The sequence below is a fragment of the Ischnura elegans genome, chromosome 6, assembly GCF_921293095.1.
Source record: "Ischnura elegans chromosome 6, ioIscEleg1.1, whole genome shotgun sequence".
Lineage (NCBI taxonomy): Eukaryota > Metazoa > Arthropoda > Insecta > Odonata > Coenagrionidae > Ischnura > Ischnura elegans.
The window spans coordinates 56288523-56314500 of record NC_060251.1 but is presented as its reverse complement, the minus strand read 5'-3'; the positions used below and the strand labels follow the sequence as shown (position 1 = coordinate 56314500).

Genomic DNA, 25978 nt, shown 5'->3' with positions numbered 1-25978 from the left:
TATATTAAGATGGAGCCTTTACATGGATTTACATTTACAAAGCACCTGTAGAAGGAGGATCATTTTTGCACCTTTGCCTCCAAGATGTTACACCGAGCGAATTGAAGTTAGATGAAATAGCTACTATGACACCCTCTGCATCTAGATTTTTTTTATCATAAAAAAAATGATAGCCACTTCTTGTCTCGCTTAGCTGACTGGATATTGTATTGCTCTCAGGGAATTTCATTTTTATTATCTTTACCAAGTTTTACATCACATAGTGTATGTTTCATTTGCCACAATGCCCAAGCTGCTCAAGAGTGGTGATTCTTACACTGTCAAGTTAACCTGGAGGCCAATACGGCACTGTCTTATTGGAATTTAAGTGTTTTTTGACCTTGAAGTCAAAGTTCATTGAGAAATTGCCGAAATATACACATAACTGATGAATTAGTTTATTTTACAGAAAGGAAATTATTTTATTTTAAAATTTTCCGTCAGCCTTAATTGGTAAGATATTAGTCAAATTTATGATAATGGTATCATTTGCTTTGATTGCTAAAAATATTCTTTTATCCACACAAATTTATGTGTTGAAATATGGTGTTAGGGATTAAACTTAGAGAAAGTGTTTGAAAAATTGACTTTTGAATATTTAATTTGCAATGAAATGCTTTTCTGGTAATCATGTTTAGGTAATATATCTCTATATTATCTCTAAGGATGATACTTACTTTAAGTGTTATTTCTTGAGTTATAATATTGCCAAAATTTAAATATAATATTGTAAATTTAAAAATAATTTTGTAATTGTAATAAAAATTAAATATAATTTTGTTATGTAATAGCAAAACACTTTATCTTATATTTTTGCTATATCTCTTCTGTGGCATTTTAAATACAATTATTGAAGCTCTCAAGCTAAAATATCTATACATTGAGCATGTCAATAAGTATTTTTGTCATCTTTCAGGAATATTCTACATCAGTCATTAGCACACAGCATCAGCAAGAGCCTTTGGAAGACCCATTTAAGGAATCTGAAGTTTTAAAAGCAATTGGGATCAGGTCTCCTGTGCTTTTCCTGGAGAAGGTACCTGTGGGCAGTTTGGCGGAAGATAAGGAATCAGTTACAGATGTTGCTGAGAAACCCTCTTCAGACATATCAATAGTTTTGAAAGATTCTGCAGAGGCCAGAATTTTGACTGACCGGACCAAATCACCAAAGCAAGATGTGGTTGAGGAAGAGGATAAATCAGATGTGTCACTGCCCTTGTCATTTTCCTCTTTAGACAACTCTGCTGAATTTCCCTGTAACCTGGATGATGCTTTAAGAATATTAGGAATCTCGCCTAGCATTTTAAAGAGAAGAATTTCATCTGAATCTGGTAATGCATCCTCTGCCACATCTTCACAATCAGGTTCTCCTGGAAAAAAGTCTCGCAGCGCCTCGGTTTCTCCTGTATCCAGTCCCCCAAAAGATGATCGTAGGACATCACCTACCGTTGGGGGTAGTAGTCCAACAATTGTGGCTGAACGAGAATTGAAGGGTATGGCAGGTGATTCAGAACTCCAGAAATCTAGTTTGCAGTTCACCCCACTGGGTTCCTTCAAAGATCTCTGTATCGGAACATCCAGTGCCAAGTCACAGCAGAGTGGGGATCAATCGGTGGGCAGGGGGGGCTTCCTCAAGGAGATGGGTTTGGAGCCGGCAGACTTTCAGTCCACACCGATCGCATCCTTCAAGGAATTCACCTATTCGCACGGTTCAGGATCCTTCTTTCTCCCCGAACACCAGCCTGGGACGGGAAGTATTTTACCACCAGGTGCATTCAGGAATATGGGCAAGAGTTTCCCGGAACTAACGTTATTAAAGGAGAAATTAAGTCCAGGTGTGGACAGATCTCACGTGGAATCTCCTGCCGTTCCCAAAGGTACTCCTGAATTAATGCTGAAGCATTCAACGCCAAAGCATAGCTTCAGTGGTGATGGGTCATCCTCGTCCAATTCTGGGGAGCAGAGAAGCAGGGGTGCCCGATCTGGTTTTCCTTTCATTGGTGACTCAGCACCCTCGTCTATCAGTGGTGGCAATACATCTGATGGTACCGAATGGAAGAATTTGTCTGATGACAACCAGAGGACTCCTCACTAGGGGAAAGAAAAAATGTAATTTTATTTTTTGTTGGGAAGTTAATATTTATTTTCATTGTTATTCTTTTTTATGTTTGACTACTAACATTTGTTTGACCAGCTTACTTTACCGTCAGCTTATTATTTCTATCTGCTTGATAAATATTTGGAGTATCACCAAAATTTTATTCCCTTTTAATTTCTGTTTTTCCTTAACAGTTATTTGTTTTTGTTGAAGTATTTGTGTAGATATGTATATTTTAATTTATAATGTTGAATGTACAGAGCTTAATTAACTTCTATCCTAATTTAATGGAGAGAAATAGGTAGATAGATTCATGACATGCAAAAACTGGCTGTCATTTTTTTTATTTTTGACAATGGCTCACAAATAGCCTGAAAAATGCTAGGAATATATTCTTGACCTCAGAAATGTTTTATTCATCTTTGTTTTCTCATTATTAAATTCATCAAAGATAGCTAAATGGTAGGTGAAGTTTATCAGTCATCATCAGTGCAATATATGCTTGGCAAGATATCTGATTTATTTAGTTTGTTGTCTGTATGTATATATTCAATACAACTAACCTAGCTGAGTGGAAATGTCTGCTAAATAAGTATTAAATGAACTCATGAGGCAATCATGTTTTCATGCATTATTCACTTATTTTACTATTTGTCCAATGAAAATAAATTATTTTATAAAATAAAAGTAATGCCTTTTTCCGTGATTGAAATAATTCTACCATAGTAATTTTGGATTTGTTACTAAATGGCAAATAGTAATGCCCTTTATGGCATTTGTTGTTGTCCATTATTTTGTAATTAATTACTTGACTATTTTATTTTCAAGAATGGTGAGAAACTAAATGCCAAAACATTTTATTATTTAAAGGTTTGTATGTATGTTCAGACTAGCTAATATTTAACTTCAATCACTTCTGACTTGAATATTATCAATGTGATGACTTAACTTTCTTGTGTAAGAGATCATGAGCACTAATCTTTGGAGAAATTTTTCATTGACCAGATAATTGATTAACATATTTAAGCAAATTACATATAAAATTTTGGCTGGCTTGCGCATGTAATCTTAGTTCACACCCATTCAGTGGAAATCTTAGCTCAACATCAACTACAAACGATTTACACATTTGTGCCTCTTGTAAATTGGAGAAAATGGTGGCACAAATTGTCTTAAAATTGAAATGCATTGCAATTTCCTTAATTTTGAGTCATTATCCAACTTCTTGCTAAAAACTAAATTATCATGTGGGTAATGCAAATTTATGTGCTAAGCATTCACTAAATAATGATATTGGAAGTAATTAATTTCTATGTATCTATTAACGCAATTCAAATTTTTTCATTTCTTATCATGGAATGCTTCTGGTACATTCTTTATACTAAGCTAATAATTTCTAGATGGTTTGCTTTGGTCAATCCATGTGATAAAAAGTTGAAGTCACATATCACACTGTGACGTTTAATTATGGTTTTTTGGTTGATTAATAGAGAAAAATTGATCTCCTCACGTGAATATATACTTGGTAATTAATTATTTCTCAAATGCCTTATTATGTTCCTCATTCTAGTTATTGTTAAAAAAAAACTAATTAATTTCAACCAGTCATATTTTTATTTGTTCATTATTTTTTTATTGAATGATGATGGAAATGAAAAACCTAAGGATACTGACTTTCACCCTTATAGGAAAAAAACCCACTGCAGTAAAACACCCACACAAGAAGGGGGTGTGAAAAACCTGCAAAATTCCTTAACAAAGATACAAAAACTATTAATTTACCTATTTTATCTGTATTTAGTTTCCATGCTAAATTTCCTCCCAAGAAAGCTTAATGTGTTTCAACTCTTAAAAGCTTCCCATGTAATTTTGATTTTCTTTCCTCATTGCAGAAATCATGAGAGTTTTCTCGAGCAAATGAATGAGTTTTAGTATCTACATGCAAGAGAAGGAGATAATTGAATTTATGGTTGAAAACAGGGAATTGAAGTTTGATCAAGCAATTTGAGTGAGGTAAGGTTTTCCTACCCTTGATCATTAGTGGAAAATGATCACGTGAAACAATCGTTTTTTTCGCAATCATTCGGAGCAATTGCTGGAACCGTCCCTTGAAAGGGATGGAAAAAAATGAACTTGTGATTTAGGCTTTAACTGAACTAAGACCATAGTGTGAGTGGAGTAGGGCAATGAGTTCAAGCCCCCCAGTTGTGGTGTAACCAGGAATTTTGTTCTCTGGGAGGGGGGTCCAAAACAGGGAGAAAGTTTAAAAAAAAAAAACATAGTTCCAAGTAGAGGGTTTCAAACTAATTTTAATACTTTTCATGATCTAATGAGATTAATTTTTCAAAAAAATCTTTTATAAATAATTATTATAACACTTATAGTGCCAGTGGGCTGATCCATTGGCGCGGGAGGTATGTGTGAAGAGTGCCAAGGGCTGATCTATTGGCCGGGATTGTTTTACACTCACACCTTTTATTTTCTGAGTTTCATGTAACTTTGCATGGGCGTACAGGGCCGAATTTACTGTAAGGCAAAATAGGCACGTACCTTGGCGTGTCGCAGTCCCAGGGACGCCTCCTGTCGCCTCATGTGAGTGGCTATGCCTTATCATAAAAATCAGGGAGGGGGGGGGCTCAAGTAAGGAGGGGCGCTCAATGGAGAGGTGCCTACAGCGTAACTTTGGGTAAATCCAGCCCTGTGGGCGTACCCAGCGGGGGGTAGAGAGGGGGTAATCGCCTCCCCCTAGAAATGAAAATATATTTAGTTCAAAACAAAAGTTATGAACAAATTTTCCTTTTGAAGAAAATTGATATTAGTATAAGATATGGAACTAAATTAAAAATCATTATTTTTTCAAACAAATAATTATAAAAACTCATAAATGGCTTTCATAATTTCCTTAAAATTTTGGTTTCATTAACTTTTTTGTGCAAAAGCAACTTGAACAACTACAGCTAGTTTTGCCCCCTAGTTTTGATTCTGGGTATGCTCTTATAGCTTTGGTATCTTTTTTTAGTATCTGTCATGCTTTAACCTACCCGTAAGTTTTGGGAGCCAAGTAAAAAAAATAGTCATTGAAAATGCATATTAGGCTTTATGTAAATTTTTAAGTGCAAACCTGCAAATTCGCCAAAAAAAAAGCCCTAGCATTCTTCACCATACCGGACAAAATAGGCTGGCACTAAAAAAGATAAATTATTCATGATTTTTCAATATTTTGTTTCCTTTTATGAAAAAGCAAAGTAATTGTAGAATTAGAGTTTTTCTCGGCGCATGCTCTGCAGGAATATTTCTCGGGTTTCCCACCTTGTAATAATAAAAAAAATTAAGTTACATATCGCACAGTGACGTTCAAACATGGTTTTGAAGAAACCCTGGCATAATCCTGAAGACGATGGCGGACTTAGTCATCGAAAGGTTGGGACCTGTGACCCAAATCTACCCCCGGTGGGAAACCCGAGAACTATTCCTACAAAGTAATTGTGTTTTTATATTTCGGTCCGGACTCTCACCCTCAAGCTACGCCAATGCTCCCCACGAAAAGTTTGGGTGATGTAGTCTTAAGCCTGAATCTCACGATCAGTTTTTCCATTCCTTTCGAGGGACAGCTCTAGCGATCGCTCCGATTATGGCGGAAAAAGTGACCTTTTCATGCGATGGCTCCAGGGATAGAAATCCCATCCCTTTTTCCATCGCTGAAACCATCGCTGGCACCGTCCTTCAGCCGATCAGGGCTCACGGCCGCTAACAGCGATTGTAAATGCCGTTTTACACGGGGCACAGAATTGCACAATCTGACGTGTGTACGAAGGTGCAGTCAAAATTGCGTCGTGTAAAGCGGTGAATTGCTAGAAAACATGCGAGAATGCGTGGATGTGAGATGGCAAAATAGCCCCTGTTCTAATTTCGTTCATGAATTCGCGCGATTCCACGCCATTGTAGAAATTAATGCATTTCTAACCTGCGCAATTCCATGCCCAGTGTAAAACGGCCTTAACTCCACGCTTGGCTTTTCATTGAATGACAGCTGTAATTACGTTAAGTGACAGAATAAGCGATGGAAAAAGGGAGGGTGGAAATGGCCATGTGATTCTGAAAATGATTGGTCGAGCGATTACACCTTCCGGTCCGATTACTCTACTCGGTCCCTGAAAAGCTATCGCTTCAGCTATCATTCTGAGGGACGGAATAAATGATCGAGTGATTCACGCTTTAGGGTGCACCCCCTCCATAAGAACCACCTTCTTTCCTCCGAACAAATTTCCTAGCTATAGCTCCAAAATGAGCTGATAGAATGCCTACTATAATGAAAAATACCTTTACACTTTCGTATGATTGGCTCTGGTCACAGCGAATTGACCAACTTGATATGTTGATTCGGTTATCGTATTTCCGACAAAAAAGCACAGCTTCCGCCATATTTTCGAAACCGCGACCTTGAACAGGGGCGGGCATCAAAATTTGGGGGGGGGTCATGACCTAGGGAGCAAAAAATACCCCCCGAGATAGCTTAATGACACATCTTATTTTATTTTTGAGCTTGTTTTTTTACCGAATGGAGTGCTACGCTCCAGTGACGCAGCGAGGGAGGGGGGGTTTGGGGGATGAAAGCCCCCCTCAGAGCTCAGAGAAATTTTTAAGTTTAATCCATTTCACTTAACTGGATTGATATAACTAATAGAATAGTGTAAGGATGAATAAAATATCCCTCAGAAAGCCGTAAAACTCACCATTTTCAACCATTTATTTTAAAATTCCGCAATTTACTAATCTCGCATATACCTCTTATCCTGGTTGGTATTCCATACCACCACACAACCCGGTATTAGTTGCGCCTAACACCCCCCCCCCCCAGCCTTAATTCCTAGCTGCCCCCCTGCTAATCTCTACCATAAATACAACTCCAACTTCTTTCGCGTTTGGGACTTGTAGCCATACATTTGAATATATCTACAGTGTATATTACTCACTCCCTTTAATAATTATAATAAAAAGTCATCTTTATTGGGCGAGGTTTGGACGAGAAAGTCCCATCTTCAATCTAACGCCTCGAAATGCGTGAAATATTTGCAGAGGATATGTCAAGTTACTCTTAAAGTTAAATGAAGTCGAATTGGAACAAAAGATACTTAGAAGAATGTTTTGTAAAAAATACAGGGAGAACAAATTTACATTTACCAAGTGTAAAAAGGTGTGAAGAAACGTGGGTAAAACCTAAGGATATAGAGTATAGAGTTTCGTCGTTATTGGAAAAAACCCCTGTAGGAAAATGCTCACAAAAGAAGGGGGCGTGAAAAGTCTGCGAAAACTCCTTTATAGTGGTACAAATACTATTAAGCTAATAAAAATTAAAACACTTTGATAAAATTTTGAGGGGTCGTCATGACCCCAGTCACCCTCCCCCCCTAAATCCGCCAGCCCTTGACGGAGGGACTCCATAACTCAAGCCCCATCTAACCGACCCGATTCCACACTCGTGAATGCGAGGTGCGCCTTCATTTGTTTCCTCTTTTGTTCCAGATGCGCAAATCATTCACGAGGTGCCGGCGTTCTTATCGCACTACTCTGTCCCTAGGTATTTGTTTTCCGCCTCCTCCCCCCACTTCCGACCTGCCCCCTATGCTGAGGCCAGTCCTTCCCCTTACCCCCCCCCGACCCTTTCCTTTCCACTGTTTCAAATCCCCACCCTACCCCCTCTCCTTCGCTACCGCAGACACTCCAAATACATTTCGTTCGGAGGATACTCCCGTTCAACTTGTCTCGAACGATAGCAGTTGTGCTGCATCAGTTTCCACGGCTCCGCGAACTGGAAGTGTCGTGATCTAAAGATGTGATCTTCTTCGTCGTACCCCGCAAACCGTGGATCCCGAGCTGGAGTCGAACTGTGACCCATCAGTAGAGAAAAATAGAGGATTTTAATTTCAATGGCATTTTGCAAAAAGTGTTAAAAAACTCGGTAAACTTATATAAGTGATCGCTTTTCTGCCTCCGGAATATTTTTCATTCATATTCGTGTGAATTACATGTTTATTTTAAACGCCCATCAGCAAAGTTCTTCTCCGTTTATTTTCCATTTTAAACCCTTTATTGGGTCGGACGTGAGACATTTTATCTTGGATGACATTTCGCGAAAAGTGTTTCGAAATGGAAAGAATTGGAACAGTATTTTTTTGCTTCTGAGAGTTGTTTCCTTTGTTTTTGTAGTATTTGAGAGATAATTTTAATCTCACACACATAAAATATATCCTTCTTAAGCTTTCCATAGAAAAAATTCTCTTGGATTACATTATTGATTGATTGGAAATTGAAACATTTCATTCATAAATTACGAACCTAGTTGCACATGTGTTGAACTTTACGATGACAGGGTAAGGAATGATTCGATTGATCGACTATTAGTTTGAATGAATATCAGCAGACCGTTTAGTTTCGATTGTGTACAGGTTATATGCGGTGGATGTTTACTTCTTTATTGAGTTTACAGTCCACTGGTGGAAAATCAAGATTTTTTATATTAGGTTGCATCGCTGAATAATTTGTCAAGTATGCAGTATCGAAACCATTTCTGACTGCTATTTGGACTTTCTATGAACGTGAAAACAGACTTTAATGGCTAAGAGGTGAAAGCTTTTGAGTGACGAACACTTTCCACGTAATATATTTCACAGATTCCTCCGCTTTGTGATGACATTCTAATATGTATTTTGGGTGATGGCAAGAGTTTTCCAAGGTATCTGGACGGAAATAGTTTGATTCCAGCATAGTAGTATGCAGTGAGATGCATAGTTGTGTGTAGTGAGATATACTTTCACGTACTCTATTCGAAATAAGGCATTAACTGTTCGTTGACATTTACATCATTCGAGTTTTTTAAAAGTGAACTTTGGCTTAAATTTACCACATGCTGTGGAAAAATCTTTCTGGTTCTGTGAAAAAGCGAAGAATTTCGTGTGAAGTTCAGAGTTTTAGAAGTTTAAGATAATTTTATCCTGCTTAAATCAGATTTTTAGCATTGCCCCATAAAGGGTGACAGTGGCTATTCATATTGTGAAGAATGATTGCTGTATGGATAATGGATATCTATTGCTTTCCCGAAGCCGTCAATAGTTCCAGTTGACGCGCTCATACTCTGGAGCATCCATGGAAGGCTACTTATCTCTGTCGCAACTAAACAATTGAAGCATCGCGTATTTACTATCGCTATTCATCGGCGTAACCAAGGTACCTAGAAAGTGCTGGAGGCTTCTGGCGGTGGAAGCTCGTGCCCTGTCGCGGGGGAAATTGAATGATTCGAAGTTGTCAATCCGCGCTTTGTTACCTTGTAGAGGAGGTGGAATGTTCACATAAAAGTAACTTAAACTGTAACACATGAATTCACCGTTTTGAGTTGAGGTTCATGTACTGAAAGTGAAGAGTGTGGTTATTTAATGAGCTCGGCTGCTGACCTAAAGGAATTTGGAGGTCCTCCGCCGAAACAGTTACTAATCGTTGTTAACATTTTAGAGCCCTATGAAAACAGTGTTTTAGGCTAGTGGATAGGTACAGCGCTTGGATGCTGATCGAAAGGCCTCCAGTTCAAGCCCCGCTTGAAGCATTCGGATATCCCTAAACAAAATTTCCCATGCGAGAAGTGGCCTAGATAAAAGGAACTGGCCATGAATGTGTGAGATTAATACGCCTTAGTTCAGGGTGAGCTCCATCCTCACCTATGAAAACCAACCCAACGGATTGAATCCCTGATTAAGTGGTAGTGAGTGTGAATAACTAATTTCTAACCTTTTAAGTGGAATGTTTGACCTCTAATCGGGTTGGTCTGGTTCAAAGTCCAGGTTGTTTACCGATTCAGGCACGTTCAAGAAGGCAAAAACTGCGCGATATTCGAATGTTCCCGGTCTGTGGTGGATCAGAGTGTGTGCTAGATGTTTCACTTGGACAACCTCACCGCCATAGTGAGTTCAACTCGCCTAGGTTAAGACATCTGTGCCATTGAAGACTGGTGTCAGTATTTGTGCTCTGCGGAATAAGATTTTTCAAGAGTTGCGGTAGCTGTACGGAGGAACGTCTGGGAAGGAGTAAGTAGCGGCATTTAACCTCCAACCATCGTCTTTGGGTTCGGGGATATTATAGCATTTAACGTTGACGGTAACTATTCTTGTTTAACGGGTTAATTCATTTATTTTTTAAGTATAAAGATCCATTTTTAGTTTTAATGTATTGGTTTGGTTGCTCAGGGCCTTCGCAGCTGTACATTAGGACGGGTCGGAAAAATTGATTTTTTCCCCAAGGAAACTTTCCCCAACCCAAAAAAGTTGTGGAACTAATCAAAAATAAAGCCAAAAAATTATACAGACCTCTAGGCGAACCCCTTACCCTGGCTCGTCGGCCATTTACGAGGGGAAAGGATAACCAATCGACGAATTTAATATTTCATAGTCATTTCCTATAGATTTTGCCGAGTTATTGCCCCTCAGGAAAATAATCCGACAAAATCTATAGAAAATGACTTGGAAATAGTGGTCTGAACATTTTTTGGCTTTATTTCTGATCAGTTCTACAACTTTTTTACTGGGCCAGGTTTCATCGAAAGAAATCGAATTTTCTTATCCACCCTACTATACATGTCATCATCTTCATCTGAATAACATTCCCTTCCACCTTTAATTATTTACTTTCTGTTGCTCATGCGGGTTTTAATATTTTTCATTGTTATGTGACCATCAAAATCACCTGATTTGCACATTGTTAATTGTCCCAGGTCCATCATTTTTCTACGGCCGGTGAAACCAACTTTATTGTCTGTTTTCCAATATTTTGGGCCATTGTTGGTTAAAGGGGAAGAATTAAAGAAGAAGAATTGCATGACGGGCATAGGACATGGAGAGGCTTCATTTATTTAATACTGAATTTCTTTGTATCAAATAATGAGAGTATCTACATCTACAAGATACCCTTCAGGCCACCTCTAGGGTGTTTGGCAGGGAATGATCAATCAGCAACATGCAAGAGGACACTCACCTGCGCACCAGACGGTCATAAAATTATTACGCATAGTAAAAAAAGTATGCGTTCATATTTATGCAAAGACAAAACTTTCTCCTATACCTTCCAAATGATTAGTTATGTGTCAGTGGCTCAAAATACCAAACTGTCATTGACTCATTAAGTCACTAAATTTTGCTAACCATCTCTGTTTCTTTCCAGCCTGTTATGTTTTAGCCTTAAGCGATAATTATTATTTGAAATCACTACGCTATTGTTTTCAAGAGATCTTTATGTATTCCCTTACTCTCTCGTGGAGGCAAGGAAACCATTAAAGGTAGATATATCGAATTAAAAATCTCCTTAATGTCATTAAGAAGACGCATGACTCCTTTTCTTGACGTACCAGTCTTTTTTATGACGTATTACTTGTTTAAAAATTGCGTCAACGTCAATGTCCGGCAAAGAAGGCGGCCCCGCAAGAGGGGGGACCGCCCCCTTTCCCCCCCCATATGTATCCGCCACTGATTAAAAGTTAGTCTCCATCTCAAATTTCAATGTGTTACCCCAAACTTTTCTCCCTTTATTTTGACGCTTGAATTAAGGTCAAATGTTAACAAAGATTACTTTAATAACCCTGAAATTATCAAGATTTTGGGTCGAGTTTTGAAAAAAAAAACAATACATCTCTAAACAGGAAAAATACGACTGATTTGGGTAGAGTGATTCGTCCTTTCAAATTAGTATGTAGATTTTCCCTGTTTTTTTAATTTTTAACTTTTATATAGTTATTAGCTCATCTACTGCGCTGGTACTCATCTTAGAGTTTCTGCGAATGAAATATATATGAGTATTATTTGGTTAGTAGAAGCATTCATTATTTTATCAGCACAGCCTCAGATTTCTACCTTATTTCCAATTTTTATCGTAATTTAACTCCTCTGTAATTCTTTTTGCTTATTTCCATTGTATTTTCTTCCCTTGGCGTGCTTTAACTTCCCATTCTCGTGTTAACAGAGGAGAAAAGAGAATGGGAACTCGTTGTTACTTCCTCCCTATTTTGACAGTTTCGTGATGAAGGGCTAGGCATTAAAGTACTGCGAATGTGCATCAGAAAGTTTTAGTGTTAGTGGTTCTCTCCCGTGTTTATTTGTCAAAGTTGACGGCATGGTTAGAAAAAAATCCAGTTTAACTTTTCATTTATATGCAGGTGAAGCTGGAATGTTTTTTAAAGATGGTTAACGACGTGAGAGTGAGAGGACATGAAAAAATATTTCTTTACCTTAAATAATTAATGTCAATAGAGGATTCCTTGAAGCCAAGAGTGGCAATTTTTACAGTTTCGGAGATAAGTGCAGATGGTATGTGGGTTGCACAATATTGCTGTGGCAAAGGGATACAAGTGAATCACTGAATCTGTATGTCATACACTCTTATCATTGATCAACGTGTATCTCTTTGTTACAACAATATTTTTACCCCAGGTATGCAGCTGGGGGGAGGTTTAGGAGCAACTAATACTGGGGGGGTATTGAATACGGGAGGTGCGGGTGCCCTCCCCCAGAATTTTTTAAAGACAAGTGGTTCAAAATGGTGAGTTTTACGGCTTTCTGAGGGATATTTTATTAATCCTTACACTATTCTAAAAGTAATATTTATCCAATTACGTAAAATGGATTAAATTTCAAAATTTTTGTGAGTTCTGGGGGGTTTTATACCCCAAGACCCCCCCTCGCTGCGCCTCAGGTGTACCCTACCGACCATCATCTGTATTTATCTCCGAAATTATAAATTCGAACTTGTAGCCCTTGGTTTCTAGAGTCTCAATTCATATGTGAATATTTTTCACCAAGCTACATGTGCAAGTAGATTTTAATGCGTGGATTTGAGCAATTATCCACTTTATTAGACTTAAAATAAAATAAAGCTACAATTTCTCTTTTACATATTCGGAGATCCCTATGTCAAGGTTATCTATTAACTCAAAAGAAAAGTAAGAGAAGAGTCTGATTTAAATTGAAATGGATATCAGTAGCTACACTATTACTTTATGCTTATCCGTCTGTCGGGCGCTGGTTAATCTAATTTTCCGATGTTGAAAAAATCAAAAATATCTCTCTTGCCTCCAGTTTTCATTGTCCACATCTTAAGGTTGTGTAAATAATTTTGATTGATGGCAGCCCGTTGGCGAATGAAGCATTACGCCCAGAACTTATTTCCACGCGTTGACTGTGAGTATCCACTCACTTTTTGTATATTTTGACCGTCACGTATGGTTCTCTTTGACTGCACTCCTCTCTCTAAAGGAGGCACCGATTCGTGTTTACTACCGCTCCTTTGTCTGGTCATTTACCCTAAGTCTCGTGTGAGCTTGCTTATTTATAGCCAACCTTTATCACGTGAGGTCGCCCGACTATTTCCATCACGGTTGGTCTACTCATTGTCAGGAGTAGTTGTATGCATCGTGCATCCATAAGATTGGCTTACGGATGCCTTGGCTCTCTTCATTCATTCATACTATTGCTGTGATAGGTAAAATGTTACCACGGGTGGATTCAGGATCACATTTGGGGGGGGGGGGGGGGAGAGGGAGGGGGTCATGACCTTATTCCGGGAAGCATAGAATAACCCCCTGGAGAGAGGGGCATTCTCCCGTGTTATTTTTTTTATAGGAATGCTACTGTCTACGTTAAATACAACTCAATCTTCTTTCACATTCGGGACTTGTCGCCACGCATTGACATATGCAGTGGCGTAACTAGGAATATGCTTTGGAGGGGATGGGATAGTCTGAGGGGCGACCCCCCCTCAGGTAACGGTAGATCCAGGAAAACTTTTAAAAATGACATGCCTGGAAATAAATTTTACGTAATTTAGGTACTAAAAATTTAGCTTTAAGGAGATAAAGTTATAATATGTCAAAACTAGAAAACAAAATAATTTTTTATTTCTCTGAGGCTTTGGGGGGGATCTATCCCCTTATCCCCCTCATAGTTACGCTACTGGACATATGCATTCCCTTTACTGCTGTGCTAGAATATAAAACTGTTACTCATATTAAATTAATAAAATGAAGTGTATAAACTTTGGGGGGTCATGACCCCTTGTACCCACCCCCTAAATCCGCCGTGGACTGCAGCCCAGTGGCTCAAACGAGAGGAAGAGGTGGTTAGGGTAACATATTGTCATTTATTAATCTGCATGGATAATACGCTGCTATTCTTTTTGATATTCATGAAGGGATTATCGAAGACATTAAAAACTCATCGGATATCATTTTGAATAATGTACCCATTCGAATAATCGTAATTATTATGTATATAATTAAAGTCTGTAGCACACTCGACAGACTACCGACTGCTATTGATATTATGTATGAACTGCTTATTCCTTCTGTATGAGTGTAAACCTGGAATTCTTATAATTGGTAAACAGACATGGTCTCTCTAGTGTGTACAACTATGCTTTACGGTTTACTCAATTTTTCTTAAATATTTAGTGAACTTTTCTCATTTATTTCTCAAATTCCATTCTGTTTAAGATCAATATTGTTTCTTGTTTCAAGTCTAGTTTTGTATTGAGTGGAAGTTGTTGTGGTTTTTCGAAATGTTTTATTAATTCTTTCTCTTTTATATTTGAAAAAGCAAGTGAAATTTTCATTTCTGTAAAGTTTTTGGGACCTTTTGGGTCTATTACAATACAAATTTGTTACTATTATTTATTTGCTTAGTTGCGACACCTCTACTTAGGCGTGAATCAACCCTTTCAAACCCAGAGCTTCTTCTGGGAGAAATTAAATTTCAAGACTTCTCATTTTAAAAATGTGTAAATTTTCTACTTCATCATAATTATTGTGGCAGCTATATATTTAGCCATTAAACTTTACAGCATAAAGTAAACGTAGTTTAAGCATTTCCTTAATAGAGCTAGGTGAAAAAGCTCACTTTTTTTGTTTCTTAGAGGCAATATTGGGTTAAAAGGGAAAATATTCGATGCGACCGTGATTGGCTGGTAAATCTGGAAGAATTCAGATAACAATCAGTCCGTTGTCATTTTTTATAATGCTTGAACGACCTTTAAAAAGAGTGCGCAAACACTTGCCAAGGACTTGGAAAAAGAACACGTCCACCACCCTTTATAACCCCATCCCTTGAAATCCCTTCTTTTTTCGTCTTCGAGATCCTCATCATCCCCCTTGCTGCACATATCCTTTTCCGTAAACTCTCCCTGGCGGCGGCGATGCTAAAACTTACACTTTTTCTTTTATGGCTCAAGGGGGTCATATAATTCCATCCGTTCCACTTACTCCCTTCCTCTTCCACTTGCTTTTTTTTTAGTACCGCGGAACGATAAACAAGAGGCAGGATGGCGCGAAAGGAAAAATGTGAATGAAATGAAACGTCGGCCTTTCCTCATTCCCTCGTATTCCATTGGAACAGCGCGTTAGGAATCACAAACAATAGTTTTACGACATTCTTTCCCGAGGACTTTTTTTTAGGATTTAGGAGAGATTCCTGCAAACTCTCAATTTTGTCGACGATTGCTTTATGATTTTTACTAATTTTGTGGATGAGTGCTTCGCGGGTCAAGATTTGTTTATTTAATACATGAACGCAGACAAATCTTACTGTTAGGCAAAAATTATTACATTATATTGTGAACGCGGTCAAGATTTGTTAATATATGTGCGCGGACAAATCTTATTCTTAGACAAAAATTATTGTATTATGAACGCGGAAAAATCTGGACCATCACTCAACGCCCTGAGGACGATGGCAGAATAGGGTGGTTTCCTATTTTTTTATTGCCTAAATCGAAAGATTATTACTTCTGGAGTACGTATTTCACGCTTTTAGATTTTTAAATGACGATATCTATTTTTCGCCATTGAATGTAAAGTGAAAAATTTCTAGCGCGCGAAAACGCGACTGCTAAGTATGAATGCTGGGAAAATCCCGTGCGACATCATTCTGGTTCCTGCTGCCGCCGTGTGAGGCCACCTTGGTGCGAGGCTGTGAGAGCCGCTACCATGCAGGCTACTAGCAGGTAGAGCTTGTCTTAAATAAGGATTATTATTACCCCATCAAACGAAGGAAATTTTCCGATCATAGGCAATTTTTATATGTGATTATTAAGGGATGTTTCCCTGAGCTCTGTGCCTCATGCATGCATCGATAATCTCAGACGATGTAAAACTATCTACTCGTGCAGAAACTGGGTCCCTGCGAAGTCACGTGAAGTGGCATCGCATGGGCGCCAATCTGGCCTTTTTAAAATGAGGTTAAAATTGACCGTTGCCATTCGTCTAAACTGGGATTTCTAAAACCTAATCATTTGTAAATCATGAATACATTAATGGTGGGTAACGAATCGCAATCAATGCCTTTCGTTTTCTTTGATGAAGGAAACTACCCTATTAGCCATTGAAGCACCAATTTACTAATTTTATCTGAGTTTTTTTTCTTTCTCTTCACCTCTATGTTTAACGTTGATTAGTGCCTTGGAGTTTAGGTGTAGAATAATTCAAATGCAAATTTTTGCCAACCTTTCGGCATATTTACGTGCCTTCATCGGGGCTATGAATGAATATGAATACATTAATTTGGCGCATGAAAGCATAAAAGGATATTGCAATTTCTTTACTACAATAACATAAAAAAGAGGAAACAGTCGGTTGTAAATTTTTAAAAAGAAGAGACTAGAGTTTTGACCTAAGTTAAATTTTTCAAGACCTACACTCTAAAATACTAATCACAATTATTTTTAACTCAAGTTATCTGCCTGCACGCCTTAATTTCGGTTTAAGTTTGGATACTAAAAATCATAATATATTTAAACTATGGGTGGCCAACCCTAGGGCCTCACGCGGTCCGATTAGAGGCCTGCTACATTCATCACACTTTTATAAATATATTCATTTATTAAAGGCCAAATTATTAAATACCAAAGCTTAAAAAAATTTCCGCATTCATTTATTAAAAACTTATATATTGAAATTGTATACGTGCCCCGCGGAGTTATTTGTGTTTGTACCGTTCGTGTTTTTATCATGGATACCGCGGAGTTACGATTCATATCCTCCGAAAAGATCAGTTTGGTTGGCCACCCCTTATGTTGGGAAGGCATTCTTCTGGCCTCTGAATTTTTCTGCTGATGAAATATCGGCCTCCGTGGTCCTTTTCAAGTATTGTACTAGTAGTATCGTTATGTCCATGCACCACTTACGCCCAATCTCTCTTTTTTCGTCATGTATAACTTGCTTCAAACTTACGCTATCCTTTTCAAATTTTCAGTGCACATTTAGTAAACTTTTTTTTTCAACATTTACCTCCATTCCATATATAAGAACGAGAGATTTGAGACAATTATGAGTTAAAATTTTCAAAGTTGAGTTGCAGACAAATGTTAATAGAGGTCTACTCTACGTGCCATGCGTTAGATTTTATGGTATTAGCTGTCTTATTCTAGTGTAATTTCAATTATTTACTGAGACTACGTAAGTGATGACGCTATGTTCGTTTTACACACAAATGAAAGTGTCTATTATTTTTTAAGACATAATACAAAGCCCCACTTACATAGCGGTGTGACCAACTTTGCAATAATATAATATAAAACTGTCTTTAGCTAGATTGATACCAACATTCTCTCAGCAACCTGAGACTTTCAAAATAATTTAACAAGTTTTGATAAGGTATTAAGCGACTAAGAGGACCGTTCGAGCAAGAGGGGTGCATTCTCTTAAAGCCTTTTTTTAAACAATTTTGCCTGGCCATTGTTGGAGATTTGCGATTGATATAATTTCTATTTGGGTCTTCATATCATTTGGATCCTCATTTACGTGGCTGCTGCCATTCATACAGAAAATGAGGCTCCGTCCGGTATATGAAAATCTCTTCACTGAACCCAATATCATTCATAATATGCACAATAACGCGTTAGTTTCAAGTTACTTATTTTTCCCCTTTTATTCCATATCCGTCCTTTAACGCGTCACCTTCGGAAAACAATATTCAAATATTTAGTATTTCCCGAAATGATTTTCAACCCTCGAGAAATGATTATTTTGAGCTTGTTTGCATACGATTCTCACAATCGATCCAAGAGTATAGTGTTTACTCCCGCCGAGAAAGTATGTCGAAAAAAAAGTTCGTAAAGCGGATCAGATACGTATCTACCACCTGGAGAACTGTTTCATTACCCATTATCCTTCCTGAAGTATTTTGAACGCGTTTAATGTAAACAAAGCATTGTGTTGGTATTTAAACGGGGTGGATAAGATGGAGGTCGCGACATAAAGGGTGTTTGGCCTAGTGAGTGAGAAGACTGGCAATGAGTTGAATTCAATATAAGTACGTGGAAAGGGGCGTTACAGAATGAGAACACAACGCTATTTTGTTTGGTACTTGAGGAGGAAGATGCGCCCCAGAGTCCTCTATACTTCAAGGGGACCTCTGTAGCATACGCTGATTAAGTGGTCCGCTAACGCTTTAAACTACGTACTTTGGTTTCAAAATAGCTTCATTTTGGTGGTGGACATCAAAATGATTGGTAAATAGCTTTAAATCTTTATTGGAGATCAAGCTCTTTTTACTGTATCTAAAAAATGTCAAGGAGACGGCCGCCTTGAACGAGTGAGAATGGATGTTCGATATTTAAACCCCATCTTCCTCGTCACTTCATTGGCATTGTTTGCTATCTTTTTTCAAAAATATCTAGACACCCACGTATCCAATTTTACTAATGAGGCCGGGTCAGTAAAAATGTGGAGGGTTGGCTCTCAAGGTAAACTGCATCCTTTGCTTTTACGCCACCAAGAGCCGACAAGGAAGGACGGGGATTCGACCGGAATGACGTAATTGGAGTCAAACTCTACGCCTAAGTGTAAGGAATACGTTGAGGAAAATCACGTCCACGCAAAATTTGGGCCGTCGGAGTGTTCTCTGTCGGACTGATTGGTTTTTCCTTTCTTTTGGTTCATATCGGAACTCACAGTTTATACATCAGGAAGACGTGGCTCCGTTGCAGAGTAGGTTTTTTTGCGTGCGGGGTAATTGGTATGAGTTGTGGGAGGATTCGATTCCGAAGTAATCACACTTTTTTCTTTTTTTTCACTATGTGATTACTTTAGATTCGATCTCTCGCGCCGGTTTCAATACGCACGTTGACCTATGTATAAATAAAAAGCTGTGATGAAATTATTAAGTTACACTCTCTAAAGTAATTATTAAGTTTCAGTCTTTCAGTGAATTAGATATGCTTAATATTGTTCAAAAGCGCGAAAATTTAACTGATCAACACGAATTCCAGGGTTAGCCGATAATAGGGTGGTTTCCTATTATGTTTTTATTGCATAAATCGAAAGATTATTACTCCTGGAGTACGTATTTCACGCTTTTAGATTTATAAATGACGATATCTATTTTTCGCGATAAAATGAAAAGTGAAAATTTTCAAGCGCGCGAAAACACGACGCGGAAGTATGAATGCCGGGAAATCTCTCCGTGTAACGTATTTCTTGTTCCCGCTGCCGCCCTGTGAGGTGACCTTGAGGCGAGTTGAGCGCTGATACGACGCAGGCTGCTAGCGGGTAGCTGAGTACCCTGCTGGCTGGTAGCGCTTGGCTTAAATAAGGATTATTAATACCTTATGAATCGAAGAAAACTTTCCGACCTTAGCCAGTTTTAATAAGTGATATTAAGACATGTTTCCCTGAGCTCTGCGCCTCATGCATGCATTGGTAACCTCAGACGATGTATAACTCCTATCTTCTCGTATAGAAACTAGGTCCCTGTGACGTCACGTGGAGTGGCATCGCATGGGCGCCAATCTGGCCCTTTTCAAATGAGGTTAAAAATGGACCATAGCCATTCGTCTAAACCGGTATTTCTAAAACGGAGTAATTTGTATATTATGAATACAGTAATGGTGGGTAACGAATCGCAATCAATGCCTTTCGTTTTCTTTGATGAAGGAAACTACCCTATTGAGCACTTTCAATTAAGCTACTCTCTCGTCAGTGGCTTTGGAAAAATCTCGACACATCAATGTTCCTTCAGAGTTTAATTTTGTCAGAATAAGACGATTTATCGTAGTTTTCCTCTTATGTTAGCTTAACGCTACCATTTGAAAATTTGTCTCGCAAAGCATCGTTAGTCCGTGCACCGGTAGATTTTCTAGATGGAGAAAAGCATTGACGAGCGCTTCAGCCGATAAATACAGTCGAAGATTCTTCGTGTCTGTATTGGTCGTGGAGAGGAATAATTTATTACATCTCAGCAACTTATTGTTTGGTTGTCTTCCTTTGAAGTCGAAGATACTTAAATAGACCGCAGAAACGTTTCCGCTCGGAAGAATGACTTCTGGAAGCAATAATTTTTAGTATGTACTAAGTTTACGAGAAAACGTCCGCTTTGGAATGATATATGCGTATATCACTGCTTTTCCTTCTTTGTGGATTCTGAGATTTTATTTTCGTGAAATTGATATTTCTACATGCCTAAGTAAGGAATGCAGCATATCTCACTTTCCAAAGTATTAAAATACTTTTATGAGAATAGCATACTTATATGAGGACTCTAGAAGCCAAGGGGTGCAAGCGCAATTTTCATAATTTCGGAGATAAGTGTAGATAATGATTGGTGTGGTGCACAATACTGTTTTGGCTAAAAAATAAAAGTACTTAAATCAATGAATCTATATAATAAGTACACTAGTAGCGTAGCCAAAACATGAAATGGAGGGAAGGGGGTTGCCGTACATTTCGGGGCCCTTCCGAGGAGTACGGAAAACATCCCAGGGCAACAGGGGGCCCGGGCCCTCCCCCGGAATAATTAGGGATTTTTTATGTTAAAAACGTGATTTTTAGGACTCAAAACAGTAATTCCGTTTCCCCCCCCCCCCCCCCGTGGCTACGCTACTGATGTATACTTATCAGTGATTCACTTGTTTACCTTTGCCACAACAATATTGCGTACCCCACCAACCATCATCTGCACTTATTCCCGAAATTATGAAAATTGCGACTGTACCCCTTGGCCTCTAGGGTCATCATATGATCCTGCTTTATTACGCATCGCAGTATGTTTGGTGGATGACGATGAAAAAGTATTGGTGGCTTTGAAGTGTTGTTCGGTTGGGAGTTACTCCAATTTATTTGATATATGCTTCTCACCAAATTCCCAAGAAAATGTTGTACGTGCAAGAATAAGTTAGTTTCCTTCATCAAAGAAAACGAAAGGCATTCATTGCGATTCGTTACCCACCGTTAGTGTATTCATAATATACAAATTATTTGGTTTTAGAAATACCGGTTTAGACGAATAGCAAGGGTCAATTTTATCCTCATTTGAAAAAAGGCCAGATTGGCGCCCATGCGATGCCACTCCATGTGACGTCACAGGGACCTAGTTTCTATACGAGTAGATAGGAGTTTGACATCGTCTGAGATTACCAATGCATGCATGAGGCACAGAGCTCAGGGAAACATCTCTTAATAATCACCAATTAAAACTGCCCATGATCGGAAGGTTTCCTTCGTTTGATAAGGTATTAATAATCCTTATTTAAGCCAAGCGCTACCTGCCAGCAGGGTACTCTGCTACCTGCTAGCATCCTGCATCGCAGCGGCGCACATATCCTCGCCCCAGGGTCACCTCACTTGCGGCAGCGGGAACCAGAATGACGTCACGCGGGCTTTTCCCAGCATTCATACTTAGCCGTCGTGTTTTCGTGCGCTTGAAAATTTCCATTTTTCATTTAATCGCCAAAAATAGATATCGTCATTTAAAAATCTAAAAGCGTGAAATGCGTACTCCAGGAGTTATAATCTTACGGTTTAGGCAATAAAAAAATAATAGGAAACCACCCTATTGAGGTTCCTGTGTCACGACTGCCAATTTACCCTTATAAAGATTGCACAATTGTGCTCAATTTCAACATAACAGACCTTTTGGTCCACATTTCAGCTTGATATGAGGTGTGCGTATGGGAATCATCTTGCATGCTGCGTGTTGGTGATTGATCACCCCCTGCCAAACACGTTAGAGATGACTCGGAGGTTATTATGTTGACGCAGATGTTGACTATTTTTCCTAGGGAGGGTAGAAAATTATAGGCATAGGTTGATCAATTGATCATTCGTTTATTCCGCCGCTTCCGCCGATAATTCAATCAAATGATGGTGTATAATGAACCCACTCATAAATTGACTTTAACTGCCGGACGTAATACTGAACTATCATCTACATCTATATCTATATAATACCCCGCGAGCCACCTCTAGGGTGTTTGGCAGGGGGTGATCAATCACCGGCATGCAGCATGCAATTGGACTCCAACATGCACACCACACAGTTCAAAAAACGTCACGCATACTAACAAATTATACTACTATATGCTGTTAGAAATAACAATAAAATTAAGAAGCATGAATTAAGTTTTACATAGGTTAGTTGGCTATACTACAAGTCATGCAATCTATTTATGAGGTCTATCGCTGCCGTTATAATCTCTTATCGATCGTGGAAAAAAAATGACATTCTGAATCTGTCTGTTCTACAATCTCTCTCTCTCTTATTTTATTTATATGATCTGATTTTCCGTAGTATGTTGGCGTCATTAAGATATGGTTAAGTGAAAGTATCAGTGAAATACAAGCTCCCTTACACGAAGAAAGCATGTTTATTATATTATGAGATGCCGCCCAAAAACAGTTTTCTGATTCCCACAAGTTTGCTTTTTATTTTGTCATCATCATCATAAGTTAGCAATCCTTAGATTGGTTTGACGCAGCTCTCGTCTGTCCGTTACCCTTTTCATAGCGACGTATTTCGTCTCTTATACATCCTTTATAACCTGTCATATGCAGCTCATCGGGCCTGCCATTCTTCCCTTCTACCAGCTCTTTTGCTTTTCATCTTATTATATTTTAAAAAAAATTAACATATTAGAGGTCCTTGCTTATTTTACATTTAATCAATATCTAACCCCACGCGCTTTCTATGTTGTCTTTGAGATTGGTCTGACTAAATTCTAAAATCTGAAGAAATTAACGGGATGCGAGGATACAAAAAGAAAACATACATTAATGTATTTCCACCATGCCTGATATTATTGTAATGCTCATTGAGGGGCATTTCCATGAAAATGTCAACTTTTTCTCACAAATTAAAATTTAGTCTGGAAATATTTTATCTTTATAAATCAACAGCTAATTGATTGAATTTCAAAAAATCAATGCTTGAAATATTATTCACAGCCTTGCTAAAAGTGTTCAAACTATACTTCGATTCACAGAGCTTTGAAGATGTTTAAATTCATTGCACTTTGGAGGTTGACCTCGCACTAATTCCGTCACATGTTATTTATGGGCTTATTTAGAAGGCATTTCCATAATTTATTTTGTTTATGTACATGAAAATCACCTTCATAAATGTTTCTTGATCATGCACAGTTACAAGTTTTCCATTTTTTTTTATTTTACAAATCAATCGAAATATCCTATTGCATAATTTTCTCCAAAGGTGATTCCGTCACGAATGGAATTGCCCTGAGGTCAAAGATACCAAGTCACTCTTCGAAACGTCGACAGCCATGCCATCATTTACCCTATGAAAAACCCGAGTAGCCTACCAACGCAATATACGTCGTGGAAACACTATGCTTGGCTTTAGACAGGTTTCATAATGTGTCATTGACACATTGTGTCAAACTTCGGTGATTTTCATGGGGTGCTAATCGCTATATTTCCTCTCCTCCGTTATAGGATACAAACAGCTGTGGTAATTTCCGTACTATTTTGTGTGATAATGAAATAGTGTGGAAAATTACTACAGCTATTTTTACCTTATTACGCAGTGGCACAGCCGTAGGCGTAGTTGGTTTCCAGGTTACAACCCCCACTAAAGCCTTTAAAAGAGGCGCCAAAAATGATTAAGATGTTACTATTTTTCGTGATTTTTATTGTTTTCAGCCCTAAAAATCACGTTTTCAACATCTTAAATCCGAAAATTTTCCCGGGGAACCCCCTTTCCCCTGGAGTATTTTCCATATACCTCGGAAGGGCCCCAAATTCTCCATTTTAAAATCCTGGCTACGCTACTGTTATTACGTACAATGAATTTTCACAAAATGGACTCGCCAACAATCGCTCTACCCTAGTTTTCCTCTTCTCGTTACAGTGGATCTGCCGAAGATGACAACGGTGTCTCCCGCCTTGACCACGGAGGAGGGTGACCTTCCGTTCCCCTACAGCTGCTTCGCGATGAACGCGTCGGATGACCACGTGTCGCCCCCCGCCGGTTGTGACACCATCTACTCGGTGCCGGCGAGCGTTGTGGTCCTCCTATCCCTCTGCTACGGGTTCCTCTCGGTGTCTGCGGTGGGCGGGAACGCGCTCGTCATCTGGGCCGTGTTCGGATCGCACCGCATGCGGAGATCGTCCACCAACTTCTTCATCGCCAACCTCGCTTTGGCCGACATCATCATCGGACTCTTCTCCATTCCCTTCCAGTTCCAGGCGGCGCTCCTCCAGCGATGGGACCTCCCCGAGTTCATGTGCCCCTTCTGCCCCTTCGTCCAGGTGAGAAATCATGATTGTGAAATGATTATTAGAGTGGCGGTTTTATGATGACTGGTTTGTGCTATCCTGAACATGGTGAAGCCATTATCTTAGCTTGAAAATATTAGAAAGTTGCAGTAAAGAAATACAGTTTACAGTAAAGTTTCGAAAAACGCACGATCTCAAACGGGATGACTCGTTAACATGCCACCTCTACCACCAAAATATTGCGCACAATAACAAAATATACGTGCACATGCAAAGGCAGAGCTTGCCAACGGTTAGAAATCCCAATAGCTAATCCATGAAAGGTTAGAATATGGATAAATGAAATATGCTATGAGTAGACCTATCGAGTGACGTCGTTAATTTTATTAATTTAGGCACCGTTGCTATCCTAAATCGAGGAAAGAATGGCATTTTAAATTTCTATGTTTTGCTGTCTATTCCCTTTATATTCTTCTCGTTATATCGTATACCATAGTACGACGGGTAAAGGAAGGGTATGCTTCATGTCTTCTGGGAAAAAAGCCCTCTCAAAATTTACTGGGTAAATTCAGCCTAATCATTGCTCCACGCTCCTGTAAAGATTCTCATCATAACTCGCCTAACACATTGATCCATATTTTCCCTGGTCCTTCCCCCGTACAGGTGTGGTGATGGAAAATCGAGGTTCAAATGCCAAATATCGAGGAAATCGAGATCAAGACTTGATCTTGGAGTTTCGATACAAACTCGAGTTTTCAAGTTCGCTCTCGACTGTTTTGTTTCATCTTAGCGTCACTACAATCCTATGATATCGTCATCCGTCCCATGCGAAAGACTTCTCTTCAAGGCCGCTAAAATTGGAGAGGCATGCCCTCAATAATTTAGAAAACACCTCAATCAATTGAAGAAAGATCTGAGGTTTTCCCGGCATATGATGATGCTGAAGTTGTTGCGGGTTTCCCACCGGATGAGGTTCTCCATCTCTGCCGACGTTTAGATGGCCGTGTCGTCCATCCTCCCTGCCCTGATGACGATGGACGACACGACCATAGAAACGACGGCAGAGATGGAGAACCTCATCCGGTGGGAAACACGAAACAACTTCAGCACCACAATCAGTTGATCTTTCTTTAAAAATTTTTATCGGAGCCGAATGGTTCCAAGCGGTGATCCCATGACTTCAATGTGCTTGTTTTTTTATATGTTTACAACTAATAATTCACCCATGTAAGTTAGCACCCATTAGATTTTTAGGTTTTTATGGGCACTTTGAGTTTTTATCGAATATATAATAACCGTCGAATATATTA

General features: G+C 38.8%; 2 protein-coding genes across 2 annotated transcripts in view; both read left to right on the top strand.

Annotated features, from left to right (window-relative positions):
* The window catches only part of LOC124160737, a 30979-nt gene extending 28166 nt beyond the window's left edge, over nt 1-2813 (top strand). Inside the window, exon 15 of the mRNA XM_046536733.1 lies at nt 956-2813. Within this exon, the coding sequence (XP_046392689.1) occupies nt 956-2134 (1179 nt within the window). The 3' untranslated portion in view covers nt 2135-2813. The remainder of the gene's footprint in view (nt 1-955) is intronic.
* Nucleotides 2814-7889: 5076 nt separating this feature from the next.
* The window catches only part of LOC124160232 (substance-K receptor-like), a 50610-nt gene continuing 32521 nt past the window's right edge, over nt 7890-25978 (top strand). Inside the window, exons 1-2 of the mRNA XM_046536044.1 lie at nt 7890-10212; nt 24301-24701. Of these exons, the coding sequence (XP_046392000.1) occupies nt 10212; nt 24301-24701 (402 nt within the window). The 5' untranslated portion in view covers nt 7890-10211. The remainder of the gene's footprint in view (nt 10213-24300; nt 24702-25978) is intronic.